This window comes from Marmota marmota, unplaced genomic scaffold (assembly GCF_001458135.2).
Source record: "Marmota marmota marmota unplaced genomic scaffold, marMar, whole genome shotgun sequence".
In the NCBI taxonomy this organism is placed as follows: domain Eukaryota; kingdom Metazoa; phylum Chordata; class Mammalia; order Rodentia; family Sciuridae; genus Marmota; species Marmota marmota.
Window position 1 is genome coordinate 721986 of NW_026000142.1, and position 27293 is coordinate 749278.

General features: G+C 31.4%; 1 protein-coding gene across 3 annotated transcripts in view; it reads right to left on the reverse strand.

The window, feature by feature from the left end:
* Positions 1 to 252: 252 nt before the first annotated feature.
* The window catches only part of Casd1 (CAS1 domain containing 1), a 35260-nt gene continuing 8219 nt past the window's right edge, over positions 253 to 27293 (reverse strand). For 2 of the 3 annotated variants that reach the window (XM_015488229.2, XM_048785958.1), the window contains exons 4-17: positions 26604 to 26666; positions 23623 to 23667; positions 23125 to 23248; positions 21738 to 21952; positions 19541 to 19963; positions 18253 to 18342; positions 13427 to 13546; positions 12434 to 12590; positions 10978 to 11057; positions 8495 to 8596; positions 6193 to 6333; positions 5636 to 5713; positions 2548 to 2640; positions 253 to 1767 (exon numbers count right to left, since the gene is read on the reverse strand). In XM_015488229.2, the coding sequence (XP_015343715.1) occupies positions 1501 to 1767; positions 2548 to 2640; positions 5636 to 5713; positions 6193 to 6333; positions 8495 to 8596; positions 10978 to 11057; positions 12434 to 12590; positions 13427 to 13546; positions 18253 to 18342; positions 19541 to 19963; positions 21738 to 21952; positions 23125 to 23248; positions 23623 to 23667; positions 26604 to 26666 (1998 nt within the window). In that variant the 3' untranslated portion in view covers positions 253 to 1500. Of the gene's footprint in view, positions 1768 to 2547; positions 2641 to 5635; positions 5714 to 6192; positions 6334 to 8494; positions 8597 to 10977; positions 11058 to 12433; positions 12591 to 13426; positions 13547 to 18252; positions 18343 to 19540; positions 19964 to 21737; positions 21953 to 22840; positions 22943 to 23124; positions 23249 to 23622; positions 23668 to 26603; positions 26667 to 27293 lie in introns of those variants that run through there. The other variant, XM_048785959.1, reaches the window with a different exon arrangement.

The following is a 27293-nucleotide window of genomic DNA, read 5'->3' on the forward strand; positions in this document are numbered from 1 at the left end:
AATTAGTGGAAACATATCAGTAGCACATAAACCCAGTGCTACAGAAATAATAATTAAATTTTAAAAATCTTCAAGTAAAACTACATATATACCATGAAGCTTAAACTTTCTGGTAGAAGAAGAGATTATCCTTACAAGCACTAACAACTAAATTATTCCTTACTCACTGTAACTTAGAGATCTATTCCTGTTTAATGAGTTTGAAAAAGCACACTGAAATTAAAGAAATGAATTAGAAACCTGAACCAATTATTAACGGATCGAGCTTTTTAAAAAAATGAACATAAGTAGTTTAATTGATCCTTTGCCAATACAAAAATAAGCATCCACAGAATGTTTATTTACTGTTTAAATTACTCCACATTTTTACATACTGTGAACAGAAAATATATTTTACCTCACACATAGTAAAAGCAAATAAGTGCAATCTTTCAAACATTAAAAATCATAATCAAATCTGTACAACAGATAAATAAACATTTACCTCTAACAGTTAGCTTATAAAAAAACCAAACAAAAATTATTTATTGCCCAAGTCACCAGTTTACTTAAAATTCTACTACAGTCAAACATCTCCATCATAACAACTTGAATCTTTACTGCACATGTTTAGACTGATAAATATTTTTTTTAATGGGAGGGATAATAGGAAATACCAAAATGGTTATAAAGAACTTTCCAAACATTGGAAATAATATACAAAAATTAATTAGGGAGGGGAAAACATTAAACCACAGGGTAACTGGTATTACACTGCTAGAGCTTAAGGAAAAGAAATGGGTGTATGTTTGCACTGAAAAGGAAAATTTGGCCTTTTTATAAAAAGAAGCAATGACAACATCAACAAAGATAAAACCCTGTCATGGAGCCTTATAACAATTCTGAGAGACAAAGGGTACAAAGATTTAGACTTGTATACCTGACAACCACAGTAAGGACAAAAATCATGTCAGCAAACATGAACAAGCAGAACATGAATACATATAAATTAAAGGCATACTGTTCATCATTCCATGTCATTGCACATAAGAACACAATACTGCAAGTCATTCTTGAGTAGAAAAGTTTTCAATGAAGTAGAAGTTCCACAATGAAGACAGGCACAGACAAACTTATTACCACAAATTTAGTAAATATCAAAACAGTGGTGTCACTAGGCTAATTATATCATCTACACTTTGTACTGGAAAGGTAATCATTTCCCTGCCTTCATATGTTAACTTAAAATCATTATAAATGGAAAATAGCTCCAGTAGAAAAGACTTTTCACATGCACTCCTATGTTGCATTCTGGTTCATCAATTTTTTCTTAGTATTTCACATCAGGTATATACACTGCCGATATATACAACCACACTGTTCAACAGACATCCCTAAACTGTTCTTTTGCCACATGTTTGTATTTACATAGACATTTGTATTTCCAGATAGATCCTTTTCTTCTCCAGACAGATACAAAGTAAGCCTGAAGAGTTTTAAGTTTTTTGAGATTTTAGGAACCTAATGTCTTGATTTATCTTGAATGGACGATAAGATGGGTAGTCCACAAAAAAACGCAGCTATACATGCCAACCTTTTCAAGAGAGATGAGTTATCTTTAGGAATAATAATCTGTGCAAGATCATTAGTGATCTGAGAAATTTCATGTGCCACACAAACGAAGATGAAAGTGCTGACAATGATGTTGAGCATAGGGTTTCCAGGTATGAGTACCAAAATACCCCTTGTGTCGGCTGCCAGCCATATGTGATACTGACAAATAAACAGCTAGGAGAAAAAATATTTGAAGTTAGACATGTACATAGGGTCCATGAATAAATCACAGTTTTTCTTAATTTACTCAATACTGGCCCTGAAAAGTCCAGTGCCATTTACTCTCCAGAATTCCTACCTCTGTATGCTCTTTCTTACAAGTGAAGCTGAACAAAATGAAGACTAACTCGAGAATGCAAATTTTTCCTACTTTAAAACTTAATAAACTTCATAATATTAAAATTAATCTGATTATGATATAAATTCTATTGTTTTAAGACATTCTGTTTTAAATAATAAAACTTAGGCTATGCAGTATGTATCTACTTAAACTGACTTCACAGGTAATATTATATTATGCATCTCACAAAAATGTAATGAATTTAAATATTTTCCCACAATTTTCAATCATAATAAAGGTAAATTTTATTATGATAAGCATCAATAATCTGAATTACAGAAACATGTTTAATTATGGAGATGAACAACGAATCAAAATCCCATTTATATCTGGATGAGTATTTTTCTCTTCTGATCTCAGTATCTTGTTTGTGCTCAAATGCTTAAGACATCATGAAGAATGTTTCGAAATTATCTTCATCTAGTCATTTTAAAATAAGGCTTTAAAAATATTCTAAAGTACTTTAATGTTTTTTAAAGTTCTGAGTCTTTTCATAATTTTATAAATAAAATAGTTCTGGTTTAAAAAAGGTGTGTCAGTTCTACACACTCACATTGTACACTCATACACAATATCTGGTTGTGAAACATAAAGCAAAATATGAATGCACCAACCTCTAATGAAATTTTTCCAAACCAAGCAAAAAATGAACTGTAAACTGAACGGGCATATCCAGGAATATTCCTTATTAGGATGAAGGCTAAAATCTAAGGAAAAACCATACAGGTAAATTTCATTAACATATTTATTAAAAAGTATTTTGCATAAAGCTTTTCCTTTTAGTAAAAAGTTTGTTCTTTATGTTCTCAAATTTGACACATATACATATAACTTTGAAAAGGTGATGTGACCATTAAGTTGAGAAAATTATATGAGGTACTTACTACAGCATACATTGCAAGTCCTTTAAAGAAACATTAGGTAATTAACAGTATAGGTAGTATACATAAGTGGTTAAAAAAAATCATAAAGGTGAGACCTAAGTAGAATCCTCAAACATAAAACTACTTAATAGACTATTATATTTAAAATATTACATAAGTTGTGATATAAAATACTAGAAAAATTGACACATATAAATCATTAGCCTGAGGGACAGAAAATGTGGAGATAGTCACATGACTCTTCCCTTCTTTCTGTCTGTAATCTATTATTTTCCAAGATGTATTTCATTTCTTTAGTATGTTCAAATCTTTCATTTTGTCATATTCTTTGGAATGTTATTGGGGGAGAAACTCAAAGAAATAATAACCATGGAGAACAAAGGTGAGGTCTGAAAATTTTTTCTTATTACTTTAACACAAACATAATGATAATGTTTAAAATCTGACCATGATTTATCACTTGCTGGGTACTGTGCTAAGTATTTAACATACATTATTTATGGTTAATCACCTGTTATACAGGTAAGCCCTTTCTGAAATTTCTAACCAGACTTATAGGCAAACTGAAAAGGTTGAAATTCAAGACTAATACATAAGCCTTCTGATGGGTCAGGGAAATAAGTTTCAATAGAATACTAGAAACCTTTAATATGTTTAAAATTTTAAAGGAGCTCCCTCATATTTTATATATATATAGTATATATGTATGTATATGTATATATATGTGTGTGTATATATATTATATTACATATATATTATACACACACACATCCTTATGTGACATATAATCACAATGTCCTATGATATACAAATACACACATACACACTCAATACACACACACACACACACAAATACATACATCTGTTCACACCTTAAAGTAAGAGTGAAATATGGGGCCTGGGATATAGCTCAGTTGGTAGAGTGCTTGCTTTGCATGCACAAGCCCCTGGGTTCAATCACCCACACCACCACCACAACAACAAAAAAAGTGAAATATGGTCTGGAATAGAATGTAACCTATAGTATATGAAGCTACTTGGATGCTGTTGACTTTTATAATGTGGGACAAATTTTCTTGAAAAGAAGTAGCAGTTGGGCTAGGGTTGTGGCTCAGCGGAAGAGTGCTCGCCTTGTACGTGAGAGGCCCTGGGTTCAATCCTCAGCACCACATAAAAGTAAATAAATGAAATAAAGACGATATTGATCCAACTAAAAAAAATAAAAATAAATAAATATATATATATATATATATAAATATATATATATATAAATATATATATATAAATATATATATATATATATATACACACACATACATACATACATACATATGAAGTAGCAGTCAATGTAACTTGTGCTTGCTTCAAAATGTATGTTTTCAGTACATTCTTTTAGTCTGCAATGGAGAAATTAAAGTTCTCATAAAAATGGTAACTGTGAAAATAGGAATATATGGAGGATGGAGTGCTTCTATTAGTGTCATTCTATGTGCTGGTACCCTCTCCCTTTGCTTTTCTTATGTTCTTCTGTATGGGTGCACTGTAATGCTAATGTTCCCTCCCATCCTGTGAGTCATGGGGCTGATATATGATATACAAAGCATTACTAGTACTGTCTACAGAAGTCATGAAAATGTTACTTGAATATAGCATAAAATTTCATTATCAATTGAATTTGGAAAAATCTATCATCTGCTTGGTGCCACTTAGTATACAAAGGTTTAAAGAAAACAAAATAGTCTCTGTATGGAAAAGAAAACTTAAGAGAAGACTCTCCAGGAACTCTCCCTGCTCCTCTAGGTTGGTCTACTCATCTTTCAGACTTCAACTTAGACACTATTTCCTCTAAGAACCCTGCTCTGAAGTCAAGATAAGTTAGAAAGAACTTCTACATGTTTCCAAAGCAATCTGTACTTAATCATCCCCATACTAATCACAACGTACTTACTACTAGAGGTGCTATACCTCTGCAAAATATCGATCTTATTTTAGTTGTCTTCATCTCTGTACTAATTGCATACTTTTCTGGATTTTGGCTCTCTGAGTTCCAACCTCAGTGCCCTTTCTTCAAGTTCCTTGAATATACCATGATCCCCTCCACTACAAGGCCTAAGTTTTTGCTTCCCACTGTGCCTTCATCCTTTCATTCTCAGTTTAATTTTCCCAGGAAAATCATCCCTGGCTCCTGATCACCTTCCCCTCAACTCCAAGTAGGTCTCATACCCTTATTATATTCCATTATAGCATTATGTATTTATGCTCAGACTTATGTATTTATCATATTATTACTATCTGTATGATAAGAATGCAGGCACCATGAGGGTAAAAACTATGCCTGATTTGGGAACCACCGCATCCCCGGTATAATATCTAACATATAGTATAAAAAAATTGTTAAATGAATTAAAAAAGTGTTAAATATTTACTGACCCATATCTCTATTAGGGTGTAATTTTCTTGTGGACAGGTTTTTATATGAGAAGGAAATTAACTTTTCTTTTTTTTTTTGGTGGTGCTAGGCATTGAACCCAGGCCCTTATGCATGCAAGGCAAGCACTCTACCAACTGAGCTATATCCCCAGCCTGGGAATTAACATTTCCTAAGTGACAAAAACTGAGTTACATGATTTCCACATGTTTAATACAACAATTCTGAGAGAGATTTTAATAACTCTATTATTACAGAGGAAGGCAGGTCTTGAAAAGATTTAGTTACTTCCCTACATTTTCTGGAATTTGAATTGAAATCTCTATCTCTAAAGACTATGTTGTTATAAAAAATTAAGGAGTAAAATTTTCCCTAAATCAAGATAATTACCTGCACCACAGAAACAGATGGGTGGAGTTCATTGCACTCTGCTTTGTTTTTACAACTGCTAGCCCAGATGGAATAGGTCTACAACAAAAAAATGTACCCATAAGTTCACAAAAATAGGTAATTCTTAAACAGGAAATTCTCACAATTTTAAAATAGTTTTCTTCATTTAAAACATTACAGTTCCAACTATCTGCAAGTGTATTCATCAATATTCTAACTTTATTGTGCACACAAGAAAACAGGGGAAAAGAGATTTGTGCTTTTCTGGAAATAATGATCATAAAGCAGTGATATCAAACATGAGCTCTTCATGTCAAACACTTTATAATATATTTTTTGCCAAACTGAATATAACTTTTGAAACTCCTATTTCACTGAACTCTCAATTATTCTTTTTAGAATTTATGTGCCACTTGGAAACTATAAGGTTAAAAATGGAATTTTAAAAGTATATATGTACTTATTAAAAATAACTGATTATGTTCCTATATCTTAAAGTTCATTTTCTATACCACTTAAGATTTTGGTAAATGAGAAGATTATATCTTAAAACTTACCAAGAAAGAAACTACTGAAATAAACAATAGAAAGTTTGAAATTTTGTTTGAAAAAAGAGGTTCACCCTTTCCTTCAGAAAGTACTTGACGCTTCTGTAAAGCCAAATAAATAAAAGCAAACAGCATTCCATGGAAGACTACCTGAAAAAGAGAAAATCTGTTTTTAATAGATACTTTCAAAACCTAGCAAATATATCTGGTTAATAAGAACTATATTAATAACAGTAAGTAGGTTGAAAGCTTTAAAATTTAGAATTCCTATCAAGAAGCTAAACTTCAAAAGTAAAACTTTAAACAACAAAATAAAGCCGATGATAGTTAAGAAACCACCAGCAACAGACAGGCAAACATGTCTGGCAAAACTATGAGATAAGGGCTGGGGTTGTGGCTCAGTGGTTGAGCGCTCAGCTAGCACGTGTGAGGCCCTGGGTTTGATCCTCAGCACCACATAAAAATAAATAAATATTAAAAACAAAACAAAACAAAAAACTAAGAGATAAACCTGGTTTATTTTCAGCAATCCCACTCAATGTTTACTCAAAATCCCAACTAAAATTTAGTTTTCTAAAGTTAGAATCAAATTTAGTTTTCTAAAGTTAGCAATTGTAACAAAGGCAATTTACTTATTTAAATTTTGTTGGTATTGGGAATTGAGCCCAGCATCCTAAGCTACTGATCTATACCTACAGCCCTAAAAAATTAAAAGTAATAAGAAACTCTCCTAAAGAAACATGATAAAATTTAAATATACCCAACAATGATAAAACATTTTTTACTGATCCTTTTAGTCAAATAAAAAACAATACCACCAAATCATTCTTTTAAAAAGGAGTATATGCACATAAGAATGAAAAAAATGTTGGAGCAGAAAGAACATGAACTTTTTTGTGTATGTATGTAGTCTTAAAAAAGACATACATACATACATACACAAAGACAATGTGAATTATTACTACAGAACAAATATTTGTGTCCCCCTTCCCAAATTCAAATGTTGAAACATAATCCACAATGTGATAGTTTTGGAGGAGGAGCCCCTTTGAGAAAAGAAAAGGTCATGAAGATGGAGCCTTTATGAATGGGATTAATGCCTTATAGGGCCCTTTTGCCTTTTCCATCATATGAGGACACAGCTAGAAGAGAGCAGTCTACAAAAAGTAGGCCCTCACCAGACACCAAATCTGCCAGCACCTTATCTTGGACTTCCCAAGAGAAACAAATTTTTAAATTGTTTATGAGCCACCCAGTCTATGGTATGATGTTAAGGTAACCCAAAAAGACTAAGGTAGGTATATCATGTAGAGTACTCCCATGAGACTTTAGCAAAGATTTTTTTATTTATACAGTTTGGAAATGCAGTGAAGTACATCGGAAAGAGCATAGGTACTGAAAAACAGGAATGTCACAGAATAGATAGTAAGAAAACACTTGTTGAAAGAAAAAAGAAATTGTTGTTGAGGCTGGCTTTGAACCTGCAATCCTCCTGTCTCAATCTCGGGGGCAGGGGATTAGCAAGGATGGTGGAATGTGATAGACATTATTACCCAAAGTACGCGTATGAAGATATGAGTTGGGTGTCAAAATACTATATATACAAATAGAGAAATGAAAAATTGTGGTATATATGTGTAATAAGAATTGTAATGCATTCCGTTGTCATTTTTTTAAAATCAATTTAAAAAAGGGACAGAAAGAAGAAAAAAGAGTCAAAAGATGGAAAGAAAAGAGGAATGAAATAATATTTATTGTTTAGTATTTTCCAGTGCTGTACTAGATGTTCTATATTTTCTCAGCCTGTTAAATCTTAACCATTTTTCAAAATTAAGTTCATGGAACTTAAGTTCATTCAACTCACTGCTTTTCTTCTTTGCATATATCTACCGTAAAACCCATATCACATAGTTTAGTATCCCACTATAACTAGTTATAGTGGATTTTAAACTACATTATTAAGGCTTAGAAGCCCAGTAGTACATCTTCTTAATCTTTAATATATACTTCATCACACTAACACCTAAGACATGCACTGAAACTTAGTAAATGTATGTTTGTGTGTATATAAATATGTGAATCACCTATAAGTTAAAATTATAACTCAGACAAAAGTCACTTACTTCATAGACAACATTTTTACATTTTCCTGCTAATAAATACACCCACACATAGGTGGGTTTGGACTGCTTTGCCTTACTAAATCAATGTTTCTTTATTCTAAAATTAGTCAAAACTAGACAGAAAATCTCCAAATCATTTTGTAACAGTATAATTTGAAAAGGCAAAATATCATAAAGTAAATACATACATAACGGTCTAACCGCCATCTGAACCACCATTCATATACATTCCCTTTCAGTTCAAAACACTTGGACAATGGCCAAAGAGAAAAGATCTTCTCAAATGCACCCTAAGAAAAGAATCCAAAAAAATATTAAGCTAAGATGATATATGTCAATACTTGCTTTGTAAGCCTATTGTAAAATTTAGTTTTCTAAAGTTAGGATCAATAAGGGTTCATTCACAATTTTTAAATTCTATTCATTTCATATGAAAATATGACTTCATTTGAAATTCATTTTAAAATAAATTTACCCATGGCTAATAAAATGACTTAAAGCTTTTTCAACTGATTTGGATTTCACATAAAGCTACTGACACTGCAAAAATTTAAAAAACTCTAGTAATTAGGAAATTATTCTTTTCAAATTTTTAGTCTAATATACAAAACAATTAATATTTAGTAATCTACCAGAAAAATACAAAATAATTCCACTAATATGTTAATACTATTCCAAAGAATGATTGTTAACGTTAAAATATAGTTTTTCTTCCTCTAAATGTCCTTAGTAATCTATAATTAACTACTGGAGTTAAAAGAGTGCTCTGAATTAGTCACCTTACCCAAATGCCATTACTAGCCTTTGAAACAGTTTATACTTTTACGTTGGTCAAGTTAGTGAATGGTACCCTCTTAGTAATCTGACAGCTGGAAAATCTGGGAATGAAGAGGCAGAAGTCTTGGGTACATTCCTGCACATTAATGAAGTCTTTTAAAAAAGAGAACAAAACCCTCAATTTCTAGGGTAAGGAATGATGACAAACTTTATTAAGGAAAGCTCCATTTTTATCCCTAATGCCACAGCATATGGCCTTAAAAAAAGTTATTAAAAAACAAGGAAATAAATGAAAATAATATTGTATTTTAGGTAATGATAGATCCTTAGGTCAGAAGAACTTTATTACTTTATAACAAAATGCAATAATCTTCACTTAAGCACAGAATTAAGAAATGCATATAGCACATTAAAAATAGGTTCTATTAAAATCTACAGCTCAGAAAATTAAGGATAATTTTTACAGAGTTGCAACCTGAAATACACTGAAATATAGCTATGTTATATATACCTATATTAAATACAGATATATGTATCTCATAGATCACATGTGTAGCATATCTGACAATATATTTGATATATTTATAATCTAAACTTTTATTATGTGATCAACAAACAAGTATTTATTGAGCATTCATTTTAAAAAAGATAGTGGGCTACACTAGACTATGTGCTTTTTTGTTATCCAGTGGTCAACACTGACCTAAAGCTGAGGAAACCTTTTAATATCTTCTACTGAATCAGCTTTCTTTTATTTCCCTTAGAAATGCTCACAGAGTATTGGGAATATTAATGAATTAATGTCATGTAGTCATTCTTGTTGCCTATTTTTTTATACATTTGCCTGTTGCTTTCTTTTCTTTTTTTTTAATATTTTGCTTTTTAGTTGTAGTTAGACACACTACCTTTGTTTTATTTATTTTATTTTTATGTGGTGCTGAGGATCAAACCCAGCACCTTACACGTGCTAGGTGAGTGCTCTACCACTGAGCCACAACCCCAGCCCAGTTGTTTTCTTATTACTTTATCTCCTATAAAAAACCCTGGATGTCACAGAATAGAAATGTTTTAAGTACTTTCAAGTATGAAAGTAAGTACAAAATCCTCCCTTTCCTATCCCAAATCTCTCCCCAAAACATCCTTGCAGAATCACACATATACACAATGTATCTACAGTGTATTTACACCTGACACAGTCAGGTATAAAACAGTGTTGGAGATGTGAGTAAACTGTAGAATATGTCAAAACTATAGGCATTCAAATTAAAATATTTTGTTATAAATATCATGCTGCCCAAATAGCATGCCTGTGGGGTAGATTTAATCAGGAGTTAGTTAGACTGTCACCCTGACAAAATAACAGAAAAATCTCAACCATCAGAATAGGGGGATATAAGGTCAGAGATGGGAAGATGACCAAAAATTTTAATAAATTAAACATACGACACAAATACAAATCCCTCTTCACCTAAGTTGGTTTTACTAACTGCCAAAATTTTACTTCGTGCAGTTACAGAAAAATCAAGTTACAGTTTGATGCAATGAATAATGCACAAACTAAGTTACAAATTCTGTCAAGAGAATTTTGATTTCCACTTAGAGTAGTGTCTTATAAGAGGCATTCAATAAATGTTCGATTGATCAAAGTCAAGTAAAATGGATCTTGAACAATTGCCAGAGGAAGAGCTTTAAATTGCTCTTACAACAAAAACAGTGGTAACAAAAGTAGATAGGTCTCAAAAGAACTATACTGAGTAGTCAACTACAGAGTGACACTTTTATTACAGTCATTAAAAAATGAAGCTAAAAAAAAGCTCTGATTCTTCTCACATACTTTAATAGACTTGAACTTTAAAATAAATTACAAAATATAAACTGAAAAGACTGTACCAACCTGAGAATATGCCAAAAAACATATGCATAACAGCAAAAAGCCTAGTTTCAACAATAAGCCAAAATGCCAGAAACAATTTCCTAAGAGAGAAAATATTCAGTTTACTAATAGAAATTTATATTAGAAAGCATATTAAATATTCTTAATTTAACATATTTATACCCTGAATAGTTCTTAAAATAATTTAAGGCTGCTTATAGGGATATGTAAAATATAACTACATAGTATAAATTACAGTAAAAGAAAAAAAGGTGGAGGATTCTTGTGATGAATGAGGCTACAACATATAACTGACACCCTACGTACCTGCTGTTCATGTACTATAAATATATTTAGAAATTACATCTGGGTTCAATTATACCTGTCCATTATCAAAAGATACAACAAAATATAGAATGATATGCTCAATGTACTATTAAAAACTCATGCTGAATATAACTTAGGTAATATTGCTTATAACACTGAAGTTTCAAGAAGAGAGTTTAACCTCTCTAATGGACTAGGATTTAATCATAAAACATATTTTAACATGCATATTTTAAGTTATGTGTTCAAGTTTGGGTATATTGATTGTTTAGCTGATTAATATGCTAGGTTTGTAATTAATATGTTAGGTTTGTAATACAGAAATTACACAATAGAAACTGCACAAAGACACTAACATTTACAGAGGATGGACCTCTTTCTTGAAAATTATTCGTTATTATAATGAACACCAATGGAAAAATATTTTTGATACACAACATTTGTTTGAAAGTTAGAAACATTTGTAAAAATAAAAATTTCTTTATTTTTCCAAAAAGGGGAAGATTTCATTTTAAAGATATAATCTTGAGAGAAAAAAGCACTATATAAATGACCTTGGCCTTACTTTGAACATGATCAATAACAGGGTATGGTAAATGTGAAAATGACAACCCTTTGAACACTTTAGTTACTTATATATAAAACAGGTAGATAATAACTGCTTAAATGGTTGTCTAGATGATAAAGTATGCTAATGCTTTTAAACTTTGACAAAAAAAATCTACAAGTGAATGTTTACTCAAAATCTCAATATATTTAAGAAATATAAAAGGTGCTAATATTGAAACAAGATATAAGGGGCCTGAAGCCATATTTGGCTTTCCCTTTTCTATTACAGCTACTTTTACTCTGGCTCTTTATAAGGCAGTATGAAAACTGTTTCAATTAACATGTGAAATTGTTTTAAAAAATTTAAATTTAAAAAACAAACACACACCAAACATAAATGTAAATTAGTATTCTGGAGTGTTATATTACATTATATTATATTCTACAGTGAGTGACTTACATTTTAGAAACAATTTTTTTTTAATTTCAAAATATGAGAACTACATATAAACTGTCTACTTCTCTTAATAAAAATAATAGCTTTTAGTGACTAAAGAGAAATTTAATACACTGAAAGAAATTAATAAGAAAGTATACTTACCGTTTGCTCTCTTTTGGATAATCTGTGGCCACAGTGCTAAAGTAACATATATGACCATGAACCACACAGTGACCAAGGGAACAAAGTAATAGAATTGATAAGGCCGATCCATTACTATACATAACACCACTACCAGGAAATTGAGACGAAATAAGACCTATTAAAAAGGAGAAGAAAATGGTTTACATTTCAAGATATGTGAAAAGCAAAGACAGATTTTCTCTGACAGAGTATTAAGACTCAAATGACAGTACATTTTACTAATTTTTTTTTTTTTTAAACAATCACTGTAAAGAGCTGATGCATCCTTATAATCCTTATATTAACTACATCCTAGCAAAGTCCTAGCCGGAGTTGTCTGGCTACAAGTGCCACCTTGTTAAATGTAGGGGGAAAAACTGTAACCCTCCTTCATAGGGCTATAGGTAAGCAGTGATTAGATGACCTCGAGAAAAGCGTGCCTGTCTCTTGCACACAAATGATGTTAATTTACCCAATTTGGAATTAAAATTCAGTATTGTTTTAACTATGAAATAATATTACTCAAGAGAAAAAATGTCCCTGGGGCCTTTATAACAGTCTTTCAGATACCTGTTTGAAGTTACTCAAAGGACAAAATTTGAGTAGATTTAAATAGTGCTCTTCCACTTACTATGTGACTTTGGTTGATTATTTAATCTCTCTGAACCTCAGTTTCCTCATTTATAAACATGAAGATAACTAAGAGTTGCAACAGAGGATAAATAAAAATAATGGTTAGAAACTACTTAGCATGAGGTAGAAAACAGAAATCCTCAGAGAGAAAAAACAGAATATAATAGTAATTCCAGGTAACTGTGTATATCTCTACAAAACTAAATTAAAAATGTTGTTCCTTGTGGATCAGTGCTTTTATTATATATTCATAAATACTCTCTAAATTATATTTTCCTTCTATCCCTACAAAAGCATGTTAAGTTAAAAAAAAAAAAAAAAAAGAGAATACATTCTTACCTGACATACTCTATGGATTCCAAAGTCTCCTTTTATCCAAAAATATGAAAAATGTCCATACCCTGTCTGAAACAGATATGCAGCAACCAGAACTCGAATGTGCATGTACACAGGCAAAAACTGTTGACAAAAATAGATAAAATATAAGATGGAATAAACTATACCTTGAATCATCATAACAAGTACATTTAATGAAGATAATAAAATAGCATTTTAATTTGGTATTAGATCAATGACAAGATTATTCTCAATAGTTAAGGATCATAGCAGGAATTACAACAATGTAGATTTTGGAATCAGACAGGTGTAGATCCAAAGTCTAGTTCTGTCACTTTTTAGCTATATGACTTTGAGACTTCTAATCTGCAGAATAGCTCAAAATATTAAAAATATTATCATTTCAACATGCAAGGAGATATTTTGCATTCCTTTTTTATATAAAGTTTTTGACCTTAGTATGAATTTATTATAAATAATCATATTTAATCTGTGATGTATTTCAAATGTATAGCACATCTTAATTTTTACTACTTGTACTTCAAGTGGTCAATATGGCAGAGCTACCACAATGGAGAATCTAGCTCTGGAGCCATTTTCTTGGGTTAAATCACATCTGATGGCTCTACAAGTACTTGAAAACAAATGTCAAACCTATGTTAACTATCCCCAATGACTCCAACCACTCTTCTTACAACATGTTTTCAAGCTGCTTTAATACTGGGGCTGAGACTGCAAAGTTGGGCTTGATTATTATACTAAAACAGTAAATACAACTAACTTAAACTGAATTAAATACTATCACAACAATTTTCTAAATTCTTACCAATGTTGGCCTATTATAAACTTCATGAAATATTTTTCCTTTTTTTTTCTTTTTGGGTACCAGAGATTGAACTTTGGGGCACTCAACCACTGAGTTACATCTCTAGCCCTGTTTTGTATTTTACTTAGAGATAGGGTCTCACTGACTTGCTTAGCACCTTCCTGTTACTGAGGCTGAGGCTGGCTTTGAACTCTCTATCTTCCTGCCTCAGCCTCCCAAGTTACTGGGATTGTAGGCATGTGCCACTGTGCCTGGCCTTTTCATAACTCTTTAAGATACTTATGCTAACAGAAAAGTTCTAAGACCAGTACAATGAACATCTATATAGCATGGTGAAAAAATTAAAATTATGTTATAGAACATGTAGCAACACTCCTAAATATTTCACCATGTTATCTCCTAGGAAGAAAGGATAGTTTCTTACATGACCACATTATAGTGATCATATCCAAGAAATTTATATGAATATAATTTTATCTACTACACAAGCTCTACTTAAATTCTGATTATTTTAGTAATATCCTATATGATTAAAAACTGCTTTTTAATCTAGGACTCTTAAATCAAGGATCATTTGTATTTAGTTGTCATAGTTCTTCAGCATCTTTTAATCCCAACTGTTTTTCTGGACTCCTAAGTCTTTCATGAGTTCAGTGTTTCTTTTAACAAAATTTTAGTATTAAAATATATATATGGAATTTTAACTTCATTAGATTTAATAATTAAGCTGACTTCTGGTTCTATTGTTTTACTAGTGTCCCCAATTTTTCCTCACAAACTTTCATTCAGGTCTCCTTCTGAAACTTTGAAAGGAAAAACCACTACCACCACCACCACCACCACCACCACACACACACACACACAAAGGCACAATGGAACACAAAATCATCTCTTGTCCACACATGCATACATACATACATACATATTTATACACAAATATATTTATTCGTGTCGGGGGGTACTAGGGATTGAACACAGGAGAGGAACTCTACCATTGACCTATACCCCTAAAAACCCTTTTTCCTTTTTTATTTTGAGACAGGGTTTCATTAAATTGCTGAGGCTGGCCTTGAACTTGTGTTCTTCCTGCCTCAGTTTCCTGAGTCACTGGGATTACAGGCATGTGCGACTATGCCATGATACACTTTTTGGGGGAGGGGGTGAATAGCGGGGATTGAACTTAGGGGCACTCAACCACCAAGCCATATCCCCAGCACTATCTTATTTATTTATTTATTTATTTTAATTTTTGTAGTTGTCAATGGACCTTTATTTATTTATATGCAGTGCTGAGAATCAGACCCAGTGCCTCCCTCGTGCTAGGCAAGTGCTCTACCACTGAGCCACAACTCTAGCCCCCCAGCCCTATCTTGTATTTTACTTAGAGACAGGGTCTTACTGAGTTGCTTAGTACCTTGGCTTTGAACTTGTGATCCTTTTGCCTCATCCTCCCAAGCCACTGGGATTATGAGCATGTGCCACTGCACCCGGCTACATATTACATTTTTAAAGCATGTTTGTACTAACAAGTACAATGTGCCAGACCATCTGGGTTATTTTAAAATAATTCTGTTGAATTTTGACAGTTTTTCTCTTTTAGCATAAAAACAGTATAACTAAAAGTTTGGCATATTTTACTCAAAATATTCCATTTATTTATTTATTTATTTATTTATTTAAATTGTAGATGGACACAATATTTTATTTATTTATTTTTATGTGGTTCTGAGGATGGAACCCAGGGCTTCATACCAGCGAGGCAAGTGCTCTATCACTGAGCTACAACCCCAGTGCCTGTACTCAAAATATTAGATTAGGTAATAAAAATAATCATGGCAGTTAAAAAGTTTTTAGTGAGGTTAATGTCTCAACGATCTAAGAATCAGGTCCCAAAAACATCTATATTAACAATGTTTTGCTAATGTAGAAATAGGTAATTTTTTTTTTTTTGAGAGAGAGAGAGAGAGAGAATTTTAATATTTATTTTTAGTTTTCAGGGACACAACATCTTTGTTTGTATGTGGTGCTGAGGACCGAACCCGGGCCGCACGCATGCCAGGCAAGCGCGCTACCGCTTGAGCCACATCCCCAGCCCAGAAATAGGTAATTTTAACCACAAAATCTTATCTAATACAACAGGGATATATTGATTAATCATTATAAATGATCTGTTAAAGAAAAGTATATCCTTCTAGAACAGGTTTTTTTTTTTGAATTATATATTAGAATATATTGGGATGTAGCTTAAGAAGATATATTAGAATGTTAGGCTGGTAAATGATTATAAGAAAATCCAAATTGCCTTCATTCTTTTATGATTTAAATCCTTTCTAGAATCACTGAATCGAGGAAGTTAATCTGCCATTAATTCTTTCTACCTAATTTTTTTTAATAGTAGTATCACCTTTTAATATGTCAGCAATTAATTATGTCTCTAAACGGCATTTTCAAACAAAACACTTTTTTTCCCCAAATTAATTCAGTCTTCATTCATATGTCAGATATTTCTAGGATTCAATATTCATCCCTACATCTTTCTTAGAGAACCTAAGGATTTATCCAATTAATTCTCAACTAGGTTTACAAACTAAATCTTACCATCTCCATTTTTCTTTGTTTTGGATCTCTTTTACTTTCCTGGCTCAACCAGAGTTACTTAAATCCACCATCCCCTTTCAGCTGCAGTAATGACAGAATTTTCACTGCTCCCACAAATATATATATCATAACCAGTAAAAATTACATTTCATTCCTTTGCCTTCTACCCTCCAAACAAAACATCCATAAAATCACCAACAGTTTTTGGAAATAATACAGAAAATGAAGTATAATATTGTTTTCAAATTTTTAAAGTCATCTGAAAATACCCCAGTGATAATATTAGTTACCTTCTTAATTGGCTGCTATTAAATTTTCAAATTACTCTGTTTTGAGTACTTTCTCTTATCTTAATTTATCATTGATTCAAATACTGTTTATAGATATGTGCTTTATTTATTTATTTTTATTATTAGTTGTTCAAAACATTACAAAGCTCTTGACATATCATATTTCACACATTTGATTCAAGCAGATTATGTGCTTTATATAAGCAAATACAGCAATACAATAATTTCTTTACTCTAATAGCTGTGTGAATACAGGTTGTTAGGCTCACCTGCAAAAGCATGTTTTATCTGTAAGTTAGCTGGAATGTTACAACCCAGAATGAACACATCTTTATCTAGTCCTACCATATCTAAGGTAGCCACAGATCATGAAAATACTGTCTTTTAAGACACCTAGGAACATCAAAAGGAGTTTGCTTAAGTACAGAAGGATCCTCCACAGTACCAAGGAGGAAATGCTCAGGAAGTATGGTATACCCAACATAGTCTACAATCGCAGTCCATGTGTATCTGGATTCTCTAAACTGAAGAAAGAGAGTTTTGTGCTTTTTTGTTTTGGACACAATAGCTTTATTTTGTTTACTTTGTTTTTTTACGTGGGCTGGGATCAAATCTAGTGCCTCACGCATGCTAGATAAGCTCTCTACCACTGAGCCATGAACTCAGCCTGACAGTTCTAAGCTTCTTAAACTTTAAAAATGTAAAACTAATTGGTAAACTTCACAAACTATAGTGAAGAGTAAAATATAAACTAATTTGTTTACTTTGATAGTTACCTGCCTATTCTTAATAGTTGGTCATCTACAAAGTTTCTTGAAAACCTTGCATTGGCTATTCAACAAGATGACATCAAATAATACCCTGAGATATCAGCTGTTCCTATTATGTTAAGGCCAAGTTAATACAAATCAAGTAAAGTATTGCTTTTCTTTTTAAATTCATTTTGCTTTTAAACTAATAGATTCTCAGAGTAGGAGAATGAGAAAGATTGAGAACTAAAAAGGGTCTCTAACCTGTAGAGAGAAACAAACAAACAAAAAACCTGTATCCCTGAAAAAAATGTTAAACTGACATTATTTCCTATATTTTCTGAACTTAAAATTTAAAATACTCACAGTACTTGCTCCAGAGATGTGATAAATCAAAATCACAAGTTGCATCCAGCCCTTCCACTCATCTGTTTGTTCTCTATTTAATACTTTAGTCTGTAGAAAGGAATCAAAATCTGTTTTAAAATCTACCAGGAAGTAATTATTTGAACAATATATATCAACTATGTTAATAGTTTTCTTATAGTATATAAAGCTAATGCTTTTGTCAAAAGACTCTTGATTATGTGAGTGATGGAGATGGCTACAAATTATTATTTAAAAAGATCTAATAAATTATTTTGAAGTTAAAAAAACTATAAACTAAAAAGATTCTGAATGTTTCTTAAGTTGATCTTTACATTCTTATTAGGTGATCTTTAAACTATGACAGATGTATTTATAAATCTAAAAATGGCGTTCAACAATTTATCAAATTTTAGAATTTCAGAGATTAAAAAAAGATTTTACAGTTCTCTTACATTTTACTGACAGCTCTATTATTATAATTTATTTTACTATATACTCTCATTGGAGATGAACAGTCGATTAATCATCCTCATTTGAGAGTTATTTTTTTAAGTTAGAATTAATTTAAGTAACTCATTATTCTGAGGAATGACAGCAATTCTAAATTAGAAAATTAAGCATATTAGGAGTAGTGGCCACATCATCATGTAAATTCTCATTTGTGTGTGTATATGTATATGCATACCCACACACATGCGTGTGCATGTGCGTACAAACACACACACACACACAAGCATTTGTTAATACAATTTTTTAAATAAAAGAAAATAAAATAGTAGATTCTAGTTAAGCCTTAGATGGGGCTTAAAGACCATTATAAAATCAGAAGTGCTTCTACTTTTCTCCATCCCCAAGTAGGCAAAATAACACTAAGTCATGACTTCTTTTGCACAGGTCATACTTTTCCAACTTTTCAACAATCTTCACTCAACCCTTTGAACTTTCTCCAAACTATTTCAAAAAAATTAAGTTAAAAATCCACTAAGTGGGGAAAGGAACAAAAGATGGAAAGGGGAGATGTTGAAGAATAAAATAGATCAAATTATCTTATATGCATGTATAAATATGTTACAAAGCATTCCACTATTATGTGTAATTATAATGTATCAATAAAATAAATTATTTTTCTAAGAAAAAATCCACTAAGTAGAAGTACAAAATTCCTTTATCCTCATCTGTATACATATTTGTATATTCTGGCATAATAAGTAATATTACTTCTTTAACCTAAATTTTGGAATGAGATAAGATGGACAGTAGAAACTAAAAAGAGAACGATTCTTACCTCTTTAGTATTTTCATTGTAAAATACTCCCAAAACCAAGATGTAGATAATTGGAATAAAGAAAGACGAATGGGTATAAAACTTGTTTTCCTTCATAAAAAGATTTGCACGGTCACACATGTAGAAGTAAGCCATAATCAGGCCAAGTTTGCAGAAAGATTGTAAAAGTATTTCTAATGGAGATGCAGGGTTATTAATAATATTTTTCTTTTCCTCACCACTTTCCAAATCAGTACATGGCTTATTCTTTCGATGAGCATTACGATGAATTACATAAAAAATTAAATATCCAATAATAGATAAGGTGAAAAAACAAGCAGCTAGTTTCTGTATGAGAGTAAGAGGAGGCTGGGGTTGACAACAGGAACCATCTACAGGCTTCAAAATCTTATTGCAGTACACGTTCATAAGAATCATTGCACTCTGTGAACAAATCAAGTTATTTGGTTATTATCTTGTCAGTGATGTATTTCACATTTGATTTTTCTCCTATGAATATTGCTGAGTTTTCAACACTGAAACCAAAATGGACTGTATATTTTGTAACCATTTCCAAAAAAACTCATGCAAATAATGGTATTCCACCAATCTGCAATGAGTAGCTCAGGGTGCTTCAAACTTCTAGGCTATGATCCATGACAAAAAATTCAGTTTATAATGTGACGCAGGAAGCAATTTATAGGAAACGATACCTGTCTTTATTACTTGAAATACACTTTTGATATGGCACTATCCTTTGAGAAAAAGATGGATTTCATGGCTGCCAATTGATCATAACATTTGGTTAAAAAAATAATGATGAGTCAAGGACCAAAGAATTTTAATTGGCAGACTTTCAAAACAGAACATACCAAAATATTTTAGCATTCCAGTCTTTTGAGGTTAAAAAAAAATGTAAAATAACTGCCATCACAAAATTAATTCTTAGCAAATTATTAATTCTTAGCATTTTAGTAATAGTTTATGGACATTTAGGACTCTGCAGTTTTAAGATTTCTAACGTTAAATAAAATGTGGAATCTTCAACATGGTATGATTATAATAAAAATTTCTAGGTAAGCTGATGAGGTTCTATTTGAAGACTCAAACTCTAGTTTTATGAAAACTTTTATAGTTTAGACATCTGTGAAACTCTTTGAGATCAATTATTTAATTAAGCTTAGCCATTCAAATACTCAATCAAGTGTTCAGAAAAATCTCATCATTTTAGCCCTGGGACTTCAGGAAGTTCGATGCTTGGTACTGTTGTAGGTCCGAGCCTACAAATTCCATAACAAATTTCTTAAAACAGTTTTGAAGAAGTCCACAACATCCTTTTTTTTTTTTTTTTTTTTTTTAAGAGAGAGAGAGAGAGAGAGAGAGAATATTTTAATATTTATTTTTAGTTTTCGGCGGACACAACATCTTTGTTTGTATGTGGTGCTGAGGATCGAACCCGGGCCGCATGCATGCCAGGCGAGCGCGCTACCTCTTGAGCCACATCCCCAGCTCCCACAACATCCTTTAAAGTATGGAGAATTATATGTATTTGCAAACATGTATTTTTCTGCAGGAGATAAATAGAACCACTGTTTTTTTTTTTACCAGATACCCAAAGGGCTTATATGACCCTCAAAAAACTTAAGCACCATTACTTTATTAGAAAAAACAAACACAAAAACACAACTGTTAAATAATCTGTTCTACTACGTATGAAAATTTATAATTATGTGCAGGTTTATTTTCACATTTAATATAAGTCCCTTTCTATTGGTTAGCCTGAATTTGTTCACTGTCAACTCTATACCTTGAATAATGCTTAAAGTATAACAGCTATAAAAAAATAAAGAATTATTTTCTATATTAAAAACTGTGCTCTTCCCCGAAGTTTAATCTTATAAGCTTAAGGGTTACAGTGAGAAAATAGGGCAGTAGTGAGCTACAAACTTATATCCTCCTTAGAAGATATATTAACAGTGATTAGCACTCAATAAATGAAGTTTCATTTCCTTCCTTCCCTAATTTCTTTTTCTCTTATACTAAAATTCTCACTTATGTGTTCAGCAAGATGAGTCAAAGCAAAATTATTTCCAGATATATCTTTAGCTAGAATAACTATGAGTGATTAAGACTGTAATAAAATATGTATAATCATGTTGTGAGACTATAACCAACTGATGTTATAGTCTCCATTACAGAAAAATATAAGAATTCTTACAGTTTCTCTGCTTGATTCAGGAAGATGTAAGCCATCCAAAGACTCCATGATGGTTTCTTGAGCAATTAATTTGGAAACACTGAACATCTTAACATTTGACTTAGAATTTCTGGTGCTACTATTCAAAATACTGACTGCAGCTTCATTGTAGGCATCTATCTTCTCATTAGTGATCATTTTTCTATTTTCACTTAATAGATCTTCATAAACTGGATCTGTACATGAAACACATTTTTAAAAACAAATTTATAAAATCCCTACCAGTAGAAATTGTGATCATGCAAGTTAGTGGATCATACATTATATTTTGTTCTTAAACTTCAGTTGATAACAGGCACCAAATAATGATTTTTTACATAAAGCTGACCAAGGTTTGCAATAAATTCCCTACCTTACATTTAATTTTTGAGTCAGTCATTAGCTCCCTCATATTTAAAGAATGTTTACTCCTTTTTCCATATACACAGCTTTGAGGAACCATTTTTGTGTTCTAGTATGTCTTAAAGAGTTTAAATATTTTTATATTGGTAATAAGTTAAAACTTGATTATAAAAGATTGCCTAATAAAGAATAGCAGTTAATTTTTTTCTCTTTTCACCTAAACTTTGTTCACATAATTCAAAAGTAATATTGAGGACTCAGGTCTGTCTATTTTCTTGTCATTTATTATAAATAATTTTTTTTCATTTTAGTAAGAGAAATGCTATGAATCTACGAATAAATAGGAACTGTGGAACAATATCATTGCCCTTTCTTGTTCTTTTCACCTTGACATTCAACTAGAAAGTAATCATAAGAATTTCTGACAAACAACTTCAGTCGTTAAAATATCCAAGGCATCTCATATTGTGTTAGGCATTAAGTAATGGACATTCAATAAATTCCTGAAATTAGCTGACCTAATAACTACTTTCTCTTTAAGAATTTCATTACCAAGTATAAAGTAGATGGTGTGAATTTAAATTTACTTGTCAATTTGAAAATGATTTATTTCCAATGACTGTAATGTTATAAAACAGATTTATTAATAGTTTCTTATGCATCTTGCAATCACAATAAATATATTTTGTAAAATATTAAAGAATCAGAGGCAACCAACTTACTTGTTTTGGATTTATCTCTTTATTACATTCTATAGCCATTCTGCCTATTGAGGTTCTTGGAGAATATTTTTTATTTATTTATTATTTATTTATTATATTTTATTAATCTGTTCCTTAAATTAAAAAAAAACAAAGCAAATAATTAAAGATTATTCTAATCTTGCAAACCTTATTTCAAAGTTTATTCTCATAAAGCAATAATTTTGCTTCTTGAAGCAGGAGATAATAAAGCACATGCCTTAAAATATATACAAAATGACATTTTTTCATTACTGATCTCTTACCTTGTAAGACCCAATAAACATCACTAGTCTTTGCCAATTTTTCTAAAAGCGGTGCTATGGAGGTAATGTTCATTTTATATTGAGAAAGTGCTTCATTGCTACCATTGTGAATCTTGATGGACCACTAAGAAGTAAAAATTAGCATTTTTTCAGTATTTGTCACAGAAAGTTTAAAGTATATAATTTACCTATTGTAAATTTCCATTTTATTTAATATTAGAATAAAATTTGGTAAAATTATTTCATGAAAATAGTTACAAAAAGCTGTTGCAAAATTAGACTTTCAAATATAACACTTCAGAGGAATAAAACTATAGATATAAAATAATACTGAGATTTAACACTAGTTTACCATTTGCTCAGATTTTCTATTAAAATTAATCTACTATAATACAAATAAGAAATTAAATATAAATACAATCAAGAATTAACTTTTTCTTAGCATGACCTTAAGTCTGAAACAAAAATCATCACGTAGAATAACAGATAAGTACTTACCGTGGCAGCTCCTGCTACAATCACATGGGGCTTTGCAACAGAATCCTAAAGGAAGAAAAACCATTATAATTATTCTACACCAGTACAGAGACCGAATACCTTTTTCCTCAAAATTTAAGTTCTTCTTCCTCCTAAATGCATTTTAAGTTTCTAGACTTCTTCTCTGAATTCTTGTTATAACAAAGATATATATGCGATGCCTAAACTCTTACAAGGCTGTGTGGTTATACAGAATGGCAAAACACTTGTTAATTCTTTTGTTGTTCTTAGAAAAAAAAAAACACTATTGAAATCTAACATGACCTAATATTATTCTGAATTCTGGGTAAATTGCTTAGAGTAAAGCTTTAGTCAATTATATCAACCAATTAAAAGGTATTCGTGGAAGCCTACAGGGTACACAGTATAAGTGTTAAATAAAATACAAGATCAGTGCCCTAAGGAAACGTAATCTTTTGGGGAAGCTGAATCTAACATGTATTTAATAAATAAACTGATCATTATTAAAGGTTCCATGCAGACAAAAAGGAGAAATCTCTAGAATAATACACTAAGAGTGTATTATTTACAATATGCAGTTATGCTATAATAATATATGTACATATAGTAATATATATAGCATCACGATTATATAATATTTAGTAGTTTACTATTTTCCCTTAAATTATCTCATTTTAATATAGATTCTTACCACCCTATGAAATAGGCACAAAGATATAAAACCTATAAAACAAGGATACAGACTCAGTTATTACTGATCTGTAAGGTTATTGCTAGTGCCTACTAGGAACAGTCAAAAGTTCACTTTTCAACTTTTGAATTTATGTACTTTTCACCACATGAACAACCCAATATTATAATAATGTGTACAAGAAACAATTTAAAATAAGCAAGAAACTTAAAAAGATTTTTTATCTGCCCCATATAAAAAATTAAAATGACAGTTGTTACCTTCCCATTATCAAGATAATAAATGTTCAGTATAGTACTCTAAGAAAATAAAGAATAACAAAATGAATCATTTGTCTTCAGAAATAGGCCCATTTCCAGTCTAGCTTGCTTCATTTTATACCATTACAGAATTTGATAAAAAAAATTTCTCATTAAAATGAGATTTCATTAATTTTTCACTAATGAAGGAAAAAAAAACCTTCATCCTCATCCCTGGGTAGTTCCCTTTCTCATTCTTCAGGAAGAATCCCAAGTCTTAAATTCCTCAAACACGTTTTGTTGGTCCTATTCCCCAGCATAAAGTCTAATTCTCAAACTTTACAAAGAAACAATTCATCTAATACATGAGCTCTTGCCTTCTTGCCTCCACTCTTATGACTTCATCTACCTGACAAGAGAGGAAAGAAATGTGTCCCTGTTCCCAACAGCTCATTCCTTATGGTGTTTAAATACTTCCCTTTTCATTTCTAGGGCTATGGTCCATGATAACTTTCAAAATGTCAATTTTGTCTCCCTCTTCCACTCTCCTTCCTTCTCTTAACCTAAAAGTTCAATCATATTTATCCTCAAAACTGTTTCCTTTAATGCTGTCTATTCTTAGTCTTCTTCATCACATGCCTCACCCACAGATTACCTGAAAGAGTATTCTGTCCTTAGCATGCCAATTTCTTTCTCTCTCAAGCATCACCTCAATTTATTATGTTTTGAGTTGTACTTCACCATCCATTTAAACTGCAATTAGAGCTCATTAACAAACCCTGGATTGCCAAATCCTGGATCTTCTTTCTATCTTATCTAGTTTCTAAGGACACACTACTGACTATCTACATTTTATTCCCTCCCCCCCCACATGTGATATCACAGTTTCTCTTTTGTTTTTCTTTCTACCCCTTCTACTATACTTCTCAGAAGCTTTTTATAATTCCACTCACCACAAACTCTTCTCTTAAATTTCTAAATTCTTTACCTTTTCAAATTATTCCATTCAAACAACTTCAAGCATCACTTGAACCAAGACTTCTCAAATCCATCTTAATAGTTGAGCTATTTTCTCCACAATTTACCTTAAGTTCCTCCCACTTTTCAACTATCTCTCTCCATTCTGTTTAAAACTTTCAATGTTCTCTACTACCTTCAAAAGATTTGTTCCAGTGTCCTTATTTCACTAAAAATAACTTAAAGTATTTAGAATAACTAATAATCTAGTATCTGTCTACTTCATTGCTTATCAACTCTTCCCAAAATAAAGTACATAAAAAGAACACCAAAACCAAACATAAATCAAAACAAAAAACCCCAAACCAGACCAAAAGAAAAAAAACTGTTGCAAACAGTTACTTGCAAACAAGTAAGAAAAATAAGGTCAACAAAACTGAATATTGTTTATCCATACCAAACGCAAATGTCTCTAGGAAAAATTACAGGTATAGTCAAAAGACTGATCTGAAACTTTATGGAGACTACCACGGAGATTGTAAAGAGGATTTATGAGAATTTAGGGATTTTTCTGAGGTTAACAGCATACTTGCCCTTGTATCTAATTTATCTTCAAAAATTATGAGCTAAAATATACTAGTCTTATCTGCTGGGTCTTCCCTTTAAAAGGGAATAAAGTCTATACAACTAAAAAAGTTTTCTTAAGTACCTGGACATGAGTTTGAAGGACAGTATGGAAAAATGTTCATGTATTAGAAAACATGTATTGTGCAGAAAAAAGATCGGGTTTCAATTAGCTGAGTTATCTCAGTAAAAGAAAAATTTCAGTCTAGAAAATCTGGTATAAGCATCATCTGCCTTAGGATTGTAATGGTGATAACAGGGCAAAGACATAGGAGCTACACTTGCTGTTTGTTTTCAGTGAAGTGTTAGCATCAGTCTGGTACAGCTTAATTGCTCTCAAGAAGGTGGGAGAAGTACAGGAGAGTGAGTAAAGGGAAGAAAAACATGGTTGCTCGTGAGTTTTTTAAAAAATTTGGTTACTCACCAAAAAAAAAAAAAAAAAAAAAAAGCCTATATTTGCAAATACAGACCTCAGTCCACACTTTGATACACTGTTTCATAGAACCATTAACTTCTGGATGCCACAGAAAATCCTAAAAGAGAAATGTTAGAAATAAAAAAAAGTACAAAATACTAATATTTCCACCATTGAAAATAAACACTGACAACATTCTCTTAAAGAATACTTAAAAACACCCAGTCTAAAACATCTTCATCTTCTATCTATCTCAAACTTGCAAGAATCTCAAGCAAGTCTCCTCATATGCACTTTCATTCTCTTCCAGTCTTTACACTTATACCAGAGAAATCTTCAAGAAATTTAAATCTGATCTTGCCACATTCTTATTTAAATATTCAAGGACTTTTAATTGGCCTCAGAATAAAACCCAAAATTCTTTAAAATTGCTAAGAAGGTAGAGAATGTGGCCTCTACCTGTCCCGTTTGACTTTTCTCTTGCTTCCTTTTCCTTGCTCTGTTATAGTTTGGATCTAATATGCTGGCCGGGTACTAAAGGTGTGGTCTCCAGCTAACAATGAACTGAAATCTCTGAAACCTGAACCAAAATAAATCTTTCCTTTATTGTTATTTTCCCCAGGTATTATGTCATAGTGACCATAAGCTGACTAACATGCTAAGTACCTTTTCAGTTCTCTTTCAGCTCCTTGAGTGCTCCACATGCTCCTTTGTCTCTAGAGTTTTCCCATACACTGCTACTTCT